Source organism: Dendrobates tinctorius, unplaced genomic scaffold, assembly GCF_039654945.1.
Source record: "Dendrobates tinctorius isolate UK_male_01 unplaced genomic scaffold, ASM3965494v1 ptg000038l, whole genome shotgun sequence".
NCBI classification, from domain to species: Eukaryota; Metazoa; Chordata; class Amphibia; order Anura; family Dendrobatidae; genus Dendrobates; species Dendrobates tinctorius.
Window position 1 is genome coordinate 5,048,852 of NW_027361706.1, and position 12,873 is coordinate 5,061,724.

The 12,873-nt window shown below is 43.8% G+C and overlaps 1 protein-coding gene across 3 annotated transcripts in view; it reads left to right on the forward strand.

Moving 5' to 3' along the window:
* The window catches only part of TASOR (transcription activation suppressor), a 208,983-nt gene that overhangs the window by 156,574 nt on the left and 39,536 nt on the right, over positions 1-12,873 (forward strand). For all 3 annotated transcript variants that reach the window (XM_073574135.1, XM_073574137.1, XM_073574136.1), the window contains 3 exons: positions 8,662-8,784; positions 8,928-9,087; positions 9,520-9,628. In XM_073574135.1, the coding sequence (XP_073430236.1) occupies positions 8,662-8,784; positions 8,928-9,087; positions 9,520-9,628 (392 nt within the window). The remainder of the gene's footprint in view (positions 1-8,661; positions 8,785-8,927; positions 9,088-9,519; positions 9,629-12,873) is intronic.

The following is a 12,873-nucleotide window of genomic DNA, read 5'->3' on the forward strand; positions in this document are numbered from 1 at the left end:
AAATCGGTTGCTTGAGGCATTCCCCGCACACAGCAGCGGTGATGGTTCTCACACGAGCCGTACGGGCCGGGGGCAGCTTGGCAGAGGTGTTTGTGGTGCACACAGCAGAAGTGGCGTTGGAGACAGGGGTTTCATGACAATGTTGTGGACTGATTTTTCGAATACCGCTCACACAACTGGTAATACTGCATCGATGGAAAGTGACAGGAGGCAGCAGTTGTCAACCATGGTTACAAACTACTTTTCCTCCCATATCGATGTTCTCCCACACAGGTCATTCCCCTTTGACTATTGGGCCGCTAAACTGGACACCTGGCCTGAATTGGCCCAATATGCCTTACAGGAGCTCGCTTGCCCAGCTGCAAGTGTGCTATCGGAAAGAGTCTTCAGTGCAGCTGGATCAATCCTGACAGAAAAAAGGACCCGTCTGTCAACCCAAAATGTGGATGATCTAACCTTCATTAAAATGAACCATGCATGGGTTTCCAAGGATTTTGTCCCACCTTCCCCTGATGACACATAGGGTGACAGAAAAATGGCTTGCTTTGGTCCACCTCTTCCTGGGACTTGACCTATTTCGCCTTTTGCATCAGCTGAATGTCCAACATCAACATATGCCACTTTCTAAAACTCCCTAACTGTGCTGCCTCCCCCCCCATGGCCTGGGTCACCACCTAGCGCACGACACCGTGCGAGTGCCGTTGCCCTGGACAGGTGGGTAGGCCGACTCTTGGGCGCGGGCACTGGCACAGGGTCCCTCATAGTGCAATCAAGTGTCTCTGACGGTGGTGGTGCACACCCGCCGTCAGACACACCGCTGTACTATGAGGGGCCCAGTGCCAGTACCGACGGCCACGAGTGGGCCCCCCTTGCTTGGGCAGGGCCCCAGCATTTGCAATCTTTACCTCTCCCTGCTCCTCCGCTGTGTAATCTGGGCCGTCAAATCCATACTGTGCCTGACACCGTCTGAGCCTGCCTCCTGAGACATATATTTTGAATGTGTACGCTATCCATACATGTTATCCGGGGATACGGTACCCTTTCTAACCTTTGTGCAATCACGTGCAATCCATACTGGGCCTAACACCGTCTGAGCCTGCCTCCTGAGACATATATTTTGAATGTGTACGCTATCCATACATGTTATCCGGGGATACGGTACCCTTTCTAACCTTTGTGCAATCACGTGCAATCCATACTGGGCCTAACACCGTCTGAGCCTGCCTCCTGAGACATATATTTTCAATGTGTACGCTATCCATACATGTTATCCGGGGATACGGTACCCTTTCTAACCTTTGTGCAATCACGTTCAATCCATACTGGGCCTAACACCGTCTGAGCCTGCCTCCTAAGCCCTGTTTCACACTTCCGTTTTTTCAAATCCGTCAAAATCCGTTGGTTTCCGTAAAAAAACGGATCCGCCATTTTTTTGCAGGATCCGTTTTTTTTTGTCCCATAGACTTCCATTAGTGGTTACCGCGGATCCGTCAAAAAAACGGATCCGTTTTTTTAAAAACGGATCCATTTGCATCAGTTTCCGTCAAAAAAACGGAAACGGATCCGTTTGGCGGACACAAAAACGGAAGTGTGAAACAGGCCGTAGACATATATTTTGAATGTGTACGCCATCCATACATGTTATCCGGGGATACGGTACCCTTTCTAACCTTTGTGCAATCACGTGCAATCCATACTGGGCCTAACACCGTCTGAGCCTGCCTCCTGAGACATATATTTTGAATGTGTACGCTATCCATACATGTTATCCGGGGATACGGTACCCTTTCTAACCTTTGTGCAATCACGTGCAATCCATACTGGGCCTAACACCGTCTGAGCCTGCCTCCTGAGACATACAGTGGGGCAAAAAAGTATTTAGTCAGTCAGCAATAGTGCAAGTTCCACCACTTAAAAAGATGAGAGGCGTCTGTAATTTACATCATAGGTAGACCTCAACTATGGGAGACAAACTGAGAAAAAAAAATCCAGAAAATCACATTGTCTGTTTTTTTTTCATTTTATTTGCATATTATGGTGGAAAATAAGTATTTGGTCAGAAACAAGCAATCAAGATTTCTGGCTCTCACAGACCTGTAACTTCTTCTTTAAGAGTCTCCTCTTTCCTCCACTCATTACCTGTAGTAATGGCACCTGTTTAAACTTGTTATCGGTATAAAAAGACACCTGTGCACACCCTCAAACAGTCTGACTCCAAACTCCACTATGGTGAAGACCAAAGAGCTGTCAAAGGACACCAGAAACAAAATTGTAGCCCTGCACCAGGCTGGGAAGACTGAATCTGCAATAGCCAACCAGCTTGGAGTGAAGAAATCAACTGTGGGAGCAATAATTAGAAAATGGAAGACATACAAGACCACTGATAATCTCCCTCGATCTGGTGCTCCACGCAAAATCCCACCCCGTGGGGTCAGAATGATCACAAGAACGGTGAGCAAAAATCCCAGAACCACGCGGGGGACCTAGTGAATGAACTGCAGAGAGCTGGGACCAATGTAACAAGGCGTACCATAAGTAACACACTACTCCACCATGGACTCAGATCCTGCAGTGCCAGACGTGTCCCACTGCTTAAGCCTGTACATGTCCGGGCCCGTCTGAAGTTTGCTAGAGAGCATTTGGATGATCCAGAAAAGTTTTGGGAGAATGTCCTATGGTCTGATGAAACCAAACTGGAACTGTTTGGTAGAAACACAACTTGTCGTGTTTGGAGGAAAAAGAATACTGAGTTGCATCCATCAAACACCATACCTACTGTAAAGCATGGTGGTGGAAACATCATGCTTTGGGGCTGTTTCTCTGCAAAGGGGCCAGTACGACTGATCCGGGTACATGAAAGAATGAATGGGGCCATGTATCGTGAGATTTTGAGTGCAAACCTCCTTCCATCAGCAAGGGCATTGAAGATGAAACATGGCTGGGTCTTTCAACATGACAATGATCCAAAGCACACCGCCAGGGCAACAAAGGAGTGGCTTCGTAAGAAGCATTTCAAGGTCCTGGAGTGGCCTAGCCAGTCTCCAGATCTCAACCCTATAGAAAACCTTTGGAGGGAGTTGAAAGTCCGTGTTGCCAAGCGAAAAGCCAAAAACATCACTGCTCTAGAGGAGATCTGCATGGAGGAATGGGCCAACATACCAACAACAGTGTGTGGCAACCTTGTGAAGACTTACAGAAAACGTTTGACCTCTGTCATTGCCAACAAAGGATATATTACAAAGTATTGAGATGAAATTTTGTTTCTGACCAAATACTTATTTTCCACCATAATATGCAAATAAAAGGAAAAAAAAACAGACAATGTGATTTTCTGGATTTTTTTTTCTCAGTTTGTCTCCCATAGTTGAGGTCTACCTATGATGTAAATTACAGACGCCTCTCATCTTTTTAAGTGGTGGAACTTGCACTATTGCTGACTGACTAAATACTTTTTTGCCCCACTGTATATTTTGAATGTGTACGCTATCCATACATGTTATCCGGGGATACGGTACCCTTTCTAACCTTTGTGCAATCACGTGCAATCCATACTGGGCCTAACACCGTCTGAGCCTGCCTCCTGAGACATATATTTTGAATGTGTACGCTATCCATACATGTTATCTGGGGATACGGTACCCTTTCTAACCTTTGTGCAATCACGTGTAATCCATACTGGGCGTGAGAACGGCTGGCGAGCTGTTAAGCAAGCTACAGCACCTGTGGTTTGCACACGTAAGTTTTTCATTTTTTCAGGAATGACGGTTAGGCCTAATTCCGGAACTGCAGTTGACCTGCACTTACTGGGAAATCATTGTTCGCGGGTAATAATTGTAATCAGTGATCCCCATCACTAACGTTGTTCAGCGGGTTATCTGCACCTGTAAGCGACAAACGCTGGCCTTTTCAGTGTAGCGCACATGCAGCCACGGACATGTAAGGGCATGACACACCAGTTATTGGCCAATCTCATGTTCCAGAGCCTCACGTGTCCCTCTAGTAAGCCGGACTCGGAACTGCGGGGCATGACGGAGTCTCGTTCGTTAACGGAATTAAGCTTGCAATGTGTGCATCTGTTCTGTAGCTGGCATGGTTGAGGTTTCCCAGGTGGAGTCGAATTTAACCGTAGGCTCCACTCCTGGTGGTGCCCTTCTGGACATTCCTTTAAGGTTCAGCTTTGCAACCATACTGCCCACGTAAAACAAACACTTTGCCTTCATGAACGCTGTTTGGAGGGTCATGACTCGTGGGAATAACGCCGCCCAATCAGTTAACCTGCTAGAGAGATCCTTCGTTGCTCCCAAGCATGACATCACACTCCCTAGGAGGAAGGTAATGCCACTGTGGCGACCGTACTCCTGGGGGCGACACAAGTGCACTGATGCCCAGCCACTGCTCGATGAATCTGCTGGTACATTGACCCAGACCACTACATTCCCCTCGCACGCTACACGGCCTGAATCTGACCCTGATGAAACTCAGGTTACCCTTCCCATATACAGTTCCATCTTACATGGTGACAAAGAGGAAGCTGCAGATGAAAGTGCAGGTTCGGCCCACCCGCCATCAGACACACCACCGTACTATCAGGGGCCCTGTGCCAGTGCCGTCGCCAACGAGTGGGCCCCCCCTGCTTGCTCAGGATCACAGCACTTGCAAGGTTGAAATACTGTGCAGTGAGATGGAAGATGGGGACGACGAGGAGTCCAGACTAGTACAGGGATTCCCTAGCGAGGAGACTTATTTGATTGTTTTCAATTTTGAGACAGCAATTTTTGGGGAGCACGTTACTCTGGAGAATGATAGATGGGGCCCACCATACACTGGAACATTCCAAAGGTGGACATCAGACACTGGAGCAGCATTTACAGGGCCCATTATACACTAGAGCATTAGAAATGGGGCCCATTATGTTTGGAGCATTATTTGGGCCCATAAGACAGTGGAGCTTCATCCATGGGGACCAACATATACTGTAGCATTATGTGGAGCTCATCATATACTGTTTCAAACATTATATGGGACCAATGATTCTGTATGGAGAAATAGATGGGCCTCGTCATGAGATGTAAAAAGTGAAGTATTTTTCATTGTACTATACCGCTATTTCTCTGCCGTATTGGAGCATGATGAGTTTTGGTATGTGTTAAAGGGGCGCTATTTCGCCCAGGGCACATGAAAACCTGCAGCCAGCCCTCCCCCCCCACAAATTTAGCCAAATAACCCCCATTTTTCAGTGCGTAACTTGTATTATGAAGTTAATTAAGGTTGACAAGCTTAAGTAAGAAGAATTGATGCTTTTGGCATTCAAATGGGCACTGTAGGTGTGTTTCCTGTCCTCCTCTCACTGCCGACTTTTATTCCCCATTGACTTACATTGGGTTTCGTGTTTCAGGACGACCCCGACTTTTCCCTATAATCGGACGATCTTGCTCGACCCGAATTTTGGAAAAGTCGGGTTTCACGAAACGAAACGCGACCCTAAAAAACCAAAAGTCGCTCAACTCTACTGGCAATCAGCTCTCCTGACCTGAAGGTAACAGCTGCATAGAATTACATGCTGCCACACTCTGGTCAGAAGAGCCACGGTCAATCCAAGCATTGCGATGCAATAGTCTGTGTTCTACGCAGGGCTGTGGAGTCGGTAAGCCAAACCTGCGACTCGGACTCCTCAATTTCCCTTACACCGACTCCACGACTCCGACTCCGACATATATTGCTTATATGTAAGTGAAAAATTTATTGTAGTACAATGTGAACATCAGACATTTAATCATTTCTATGATCCAATAATCAAGATATTTAGATAGAACATATCTATTTATTGGAATACAATTTTAGAACACAAAAAACTGTAATAAATTGTAAATATGTAATACACTGTATACATGTATACGGTACAGACCAAAGTTTGGACACACCTTCTCATTCAAAGAGTTTTCTTTATTTTCATGACTGTGAAAATTATAGATGCATTCCGAAGGCATCAAAACAATGAATTAACACATGTGGAATTATATAACTAAAGTGTGAAACAACTGAAAACATGTCTTATATTCTAGATTCTTCAAAGTAGCCACCTTTTGCTTTGATTACTGCTTTGTACACTCTTGGCATTCTCTTGATGAGCTTCAAGTGGTAGTCACCAGAAATGGTCTTCCAAAAGTCTTGAAGGAGTTCCCAGAGATGCTTAGCACTTGTTGGCCCTTTTGCCTTCACTCTGCGGTCCAGCTCACCCCAAATCATCTCGATTGAGTTCAGGCCAGGTCATCTGGTGTAGCACCCCATCACTCTCCTTCTTGGTCAAATAGCCCTTACACAGCCTGGAGGTGTGTTTGAGGCCATTGTCCTGTTGAAAAATAAATGATGGTCCAACTAAACACAAACCGGATGGAATAGAATGCCGCTGCAAGATGCTGTGATAGCCATGCTGGTTCAGTATGCCTTCAATTTTGAATAAATCCCCAACAGTGTCACCAGCAAAGCACCATCACACCTCCTCCTCCATGCTTCACGGTGGGAACCAGGCATGTAGAGTCCATCCGTTCACCTTTTCTGCATCGCACAAAGACATGGTGGTTGGAACCAAAGATCTCAAATTTGGACTCATCAGACCAAAGCACAGATTTCCACTGGTCTAATGTCCATTCCTTGTGTTCTCTAGCCCAAACAAGTCTCTTCTGCTTGTTGCCTGTCCTTAGCAGTGGTTTCCTAGCAGCTATTTTACCATGAAGGCCTGCTGCACAGTCTCCTACAGTTGTTGTAGAGATGTGTCTGTTGCTAGAACTCTGTGTGGCATTGACCTGGTCTCTATTCTGAGCTGCTGTTAACCTGCGATTTCTGAGGCTGGTGACTAGGATGAACTTATCCTCCGCAGCAGAGGTGACTCTTGGTCTTCCTTTCCTGGGGCGGTCCTCATGTGAGCCAGTTTCTTTGTAGCGCTTGATGGTTTTTGCCAATGCACTTGGGGACACTTTCAAAGTTTTCCCAATTTTTCGGACTGACTAACCTTCATTTCTTAAAGTAATGATGGCCACTTGTTTTTCTTTACTCAGCTGCTTTTTTCAGTAGGACTATCAACTGTGTATCCACCAGACTTCTGCACAACACAACTGATGGTCCCAACCTCATTTATAAGGCAATAAATACCACCTATTAAACCTGACAGGGCACACCTGTGAAGTGAAAACCATTTCCGGTGACTACCTCTTGAAGCTCATCAAGAGAATGCCAAGTGAGTGCAAAGCAGAAATCAAAGCAAAAGGTGGCTACTTTGAACAACCTAGAATATAAGACATACAGTATTTTCAGTTGTTTCACACTTTTTTGTTAATTATATAATTCCACATGTGTTCATTCATAGATTTGATGCCTTTAGAGTGAATCTACAATTTTCATGGTCATGAAAATAAAGAAAACGCTTTTATTGAGAAGGTGTGTCCAAACTTTTGGTCTGTACTGTGTGTGTATGTATGTGTGTATATATATATATATATATATATATATATATATATATATATATATATATATATATATATATACATACACACACATACACACACTCTATGACTTATCTCGGCTAAGATAAAGCTTAGATCCTCAGGCTACATTCACACTCTGGGCGTAGCCAGGATCAAACCGGGGGGGGGGGGTTGGTTGCAGAATCTCATACTGTTCCGCAGAATTTCATACTGCACACCTCAGCTGCTGCAGAACCTCATACTTCACACCCCTACACTTGAAAATAAAGCCTGCACCTTAAGAAGATGTGGTGATGAATGCAGTCTATTTATTCCAACTATCAGTTGATGTTACTGAAGATGAGCAATGCCTGTCCTGGGCGTCCTTTTGGGCAGCTATGAGGTGTGCCTGACTGGTGCTAAAAAAAAAAGGAGTGTTAGTCTGTGTGCTATCCGGCTTTCATTCTTTTTGGTACAAATATGATATGGATAGACAGATATTGATAAATGGATATATAGATAGAGCAGATTTCTAATCTGCTTTTGCTATTGAAAACATTATCTATGAGCTCAAAAACCTTTCAGGTGATGCGGTTTTTTAAAAAGCTTATCTGCTTTTGCAACTGAAAAACGTATCCTCAAAAAAACGCAGGAAAAACGCTGTGTGTGAATGTAGCCTTAGATCAGGAATAGAACAGTCATTTATAGGACATTTCATAACTTTCCCAAATTCCTATGAAAAAATATTCAGCATATTCTGCATTGAACTACTGTACCCAATTTATTATATATTGTTGGAGTCGGTCCATTTTATACAGACTCAAACTCCGACTCCACCAAAATGAGCACCGACTCCACGACTCCGACTCCACAGCCCTGCGGCTGTGTGACTGTGTCCTTATACATCTAATTCAACACATTGTCTCTACCTCATGTTAACGTTGGGACAACAGCGACTGCAAGGGACTGTCCGTTCAGCCTTTGTGCTCACATAATAGACGACAGTAACATAAATGGAAGGCCGCTTTCAGTCATGTAGTGCTGTGTCGAAACAGAGCAGCATAAAGATATTCCTCTGCCAGTGGTTCATGGACAAGCATTTTTATGCTGCTTTGTCTTTATATCCTCAGTGGGGTTTGGGACTGTTCTTTTGAGTCTGGCCTTTTCGCAATAAGTAACATTTTGTCTTTTTATATTTTAGGATTACCTGACAAAACTTGGTAATATACACTGTCACCCAGACCAGTATGTGCACGGAAGCTCAGCGTTTGATAAACTCTTAATCATTATACACAATGAAGATATTGAGAAAAATATTCATACGGTGAGTTATAGTCATCATCTTTGGTCATGTTGACAATCTGTTATGTCCTTCCATGGTTTTCCAGATCTTACCTTTTTTATCTTTATATGTTAATTTCAGTGTGCATTAATTCCTAGTATTCTTTTGATTTATCATTTTAATAGATACCGTCCTTGACAGAATTGAAGAAGAGATCGTGCGTCAGTTTTGCCGGCGTTGACAGTTTAGACGATTTGAAGAACCGCACATATAATGAACTTTTTGTGTCTGGAGGATTTATTGTCCCTGATGACTCTGTGCTAGATCCAGATTCTGTCACAGCTGGTAAGATCTCTTTAATAGCCACTTTCACCCTAATTATTTGAACCCTGACTAAATTTTGCCAGTGCCTAACTTATTTCTGTATCCAAAACTTCATACTGGTAATGGAGCTTTTGAGATGAAATGTTGTGATAAACAAACTTTCATGTTCTGACAGTAAGGGGTGGTGGATTTTATTGACTTAATTCCATTAATACTAGTAGAGGGGTTGTACAGTATTGATATATCTACAGGATAGGTTTGGCACAGATCAATTATCCGCTCCAGTTTATGCGGATAGGCCATCAATGCCATATATTCGGACAAAATCTTTAAATAGTTTTACTGTAATTTGATAGCGGACATGCCATATGATTTTTTTTTTTTCTTGTTAAACATCACTGTCATAGGTGCACGCCTTTAATTTGTGTACTGATGCTTCATATTGTTTTGTAGGTGAACTGGAAAAATTCCTCCTCTTTCTTGAACAAATAAACAGTCCTGAAAAAAAATGGCAACTGAAAATCCATTGCAAATTTCAGAAAAAACTGAAGGAGCTTGGAAGGTGAGAGGTTATGTTGATACAAGTTAGTGTTGCCCTCAGTATCGGACTAGGGTGCCAAGGCCCCACCAGTAAACAACTCCAGGGCCACACTTTTCTACTATATGCAAATGTGACATAATCCTCAATCACAAATTTTTAAAACCACGAACTGTGTTTATAATTGAATAAGATTCCGTCTTTGTCTGTACATAGTGATTCAAGTATATTGTGTCGATTACTGATCATATCAGAGGGTGGTGACCCAATCTTGCACAGGGACCCACCGGAGCGTTCTCCTGTGGGCAGTCCAAACCTGGTCACTCACCCTCATCGTGTCACAGATGGTAGCCTAGGCAAGAGTGGAAAGTTGCATTGAGGCTATGTGCACACGTAGCGTTTTAAAACGCTTACTAAAAACCGGACTCCTTCCCAGAAATCGCGCGTTTTTTTCCGCGCGATTTCACCGCGATTTTGCAGCGATTTTCGCGTGCGATATTCAAGCACTTTCCAAGCGATTTGAAGCATCGCTTGGAAAGTGATTGACAGGTTGGTCACACTCGTCAAACATAGTGTTTGACAAGTGTGAGCAGGTTTTTACTATTGAGGCCGCCTATGCGGCCTCAATAGTAAAAGATAGGATGTTAAAATGCTAAAAAAAAAATAAAAAATCGGTGTATATTTACCTTCCGGCGTCCCGCGATGCATTCCCGGGCCTCAGCGTTCCCAGCGATGCCTTGCGAGACCTGTGATGAGGTAGTCTCGCGTTGCTATAGCGATCTCGCGAGACCACGTCATTACAGGGCCTTGCCGCAAGGCATTACTGGGAACGCTTAGGCCGGGAATGCATCGCGGGACGCCGGAAGGTAAATATACCCCAATTTTTTATTTTTTATTCTTTTTTTACAGGGGTATGGTACCCAGAGCCTGGAGGACAGTCGCCTCTCCTCCACACCGTGGGTACCAACCGCACATGAGACGCTTAACTTCCCGCATGGTGGGCATAGCCACATGCGGGAAGTAAGCGATTCTCATGCATTCCTATGGGTGCGGAATCGCGGCAATTCTTTGCGATTCCGCACAAAGAATGAGCATGCTGCGATTTTTTCCGCGATGCGATTCCGCGGCGGAAAAAAGCGCAGCATTAGCACAGCATGTGTGGTATGCCATAGGAATGCATGGGGGGCGTTCTGTACACGATTTTTAAGCGTTTTCGCCCCGAAAATCGCGGCAAAAACGCTTAAAAATCACTATGTGTGCACACAGCCTTAATATACCGAGAACATAGGCAACACTTGTTTTTTTAGATATTCTACAATTAGTTTTAAGTTTGTTCATTTGTTATATAAATAGGCCTGTGTGACAGGTCGATTTGTCACTGAGTAAAGAGGTTGCCCCAACTAGAAAACAGTGAAAATACAGTGCACCATTATCAACCCTGACTTTGGCTATGTAAAGACTAGGTGATCAGCTGATGGCTATAGGGAATGTAAAAGACAGTTCTTCAATGTATGGTGTCTTTATGCCATAATGGGGCACCCAGAACAAATATCGTCCCGTCTGTTCCCCATTATTGTTGATAATCCCTCCCATGTATGGAAGTTCCAAGACAGGGTGATCTAAAACCGAGAATCAAATAATCCCTTATCCATAAAAACTACCCAGTTTGATTCAAATTACATTAAAATTCACATGGTGCATTGGCCTAAAGGTGCATGGTACGCCAACTTTATCCTGGTAATCTTAAATTCTCCATGGCCCCTTCCTTCTTATCGTGACCTTCTGAAGGTCCCTTATTTCATCCCACGTCACTGCAGACCACTGCATTTCTTAATGTGGCTGTTGAAGATGAGATTTTGAAATCCCTTGGGTCTGTCTCACTCGTTTGTCCAGACCATCCTTAAAGGGAACCTGTCAGCAGGATCGTGCACAGTAACCAGACGGTGTCAGGTCGGCACTGCTATACTGATTAAAATGTTACCTTGGCTGATGAAATCCATCTTGTAGTTCTTTAGTCTTTATTTTCAGTTTTGAGTTAATGATCTGCTCGTTCTGGGGGCAGGCCTGAAAGGGTGGGGGGTGTCTTTATGTGGCGCTCTGATTAGGTATTCAAAATGCAGACTGCCAACAGGTCACTGATCCCCCTCACTGACCTGCCCCCTAGTTTGCATAAAGAAAACCCTTAAGTCAGTTTGCCAAGGATTACCACCAAACCTGGTGGTTCTACTTTGGTGTTTGAACAGAGGGAATTCCATCCAAAACTTCTTTCCATTCCTAGGAGGTTTCTTCTTGCTGTTGGTCTACATCAGGGTTCTCAAACTCCATTTACCCGGGGGCCGCTGGAGGTAGAATCTGGGTGAGGCTGGGCCGCATCAGGTTTTCCACAAGAAAAGCTCTTACAAAAACATTCCAATGTTATCAAATGTCTTAATTTTTTCATCTTATTTTGTGTTAAAAAATAAAAATAAATTAACAATCATAAGAAAAAAATAAGTCAATCAGTAATAAATAAAATGAAAATGATAATACAGCAGATATAGAAGACTGAAGAAACCACATATAGTTGCTGACTAGAGAAATGTAATTATTATTATTATTCAGATGTCTGTATTAACAGTTCTTTAAGATTTAACTTTCTGAACATGAATAAACATGGCTTCTTCTGCCTACTTCTTGCTGCTAGAGATCCGGCAGTGCTTATTCTCGCATAGCCGAGCCACATTTGGCTTAAAGGAGGAAGCAGTTGAGACCCTAAGTAGGGCTTGAAGATGCTCATCAGCTGGGCAGTGTCGGTGATGTCTGTGGTCTCATCAAGAGCGACAGTATACACTGAAACATTTTGCTTTCTCACAGTTGATCATAAATGTCACTTGACAGGTCAGAAATGCGCTCTGCTACGGTGTTGACAAAAGGCTGATGTTGCTAAACTGACCTTTCTTTTCTGGACAGACAATACTCGCAGCCTGTAATATGCACTTTTTTTTTTTCAAATTCACCTTCTTTGAATGGCTTTCCTGCTTTAGCAATCATCTCACTAACCACGTAGCTAGCTTCGACTGCTGCATCATTCTCTTTGGTTGCTTTCTTAAAGAAATCTTGTTGCCTCAGTAGAAATCTTGTTGCCTCAGTATATATCTTTTAAGATTAGCAACCCGGTTGGCTCTTTCATCTCCCTGGTATTTTGCATACTCCTCAGCATGTCTAGTTATGTAATGACGTTTCAAATTGTGTACTTTGTGCACTGCAACTTTCTCTGTGCAAATAAGACA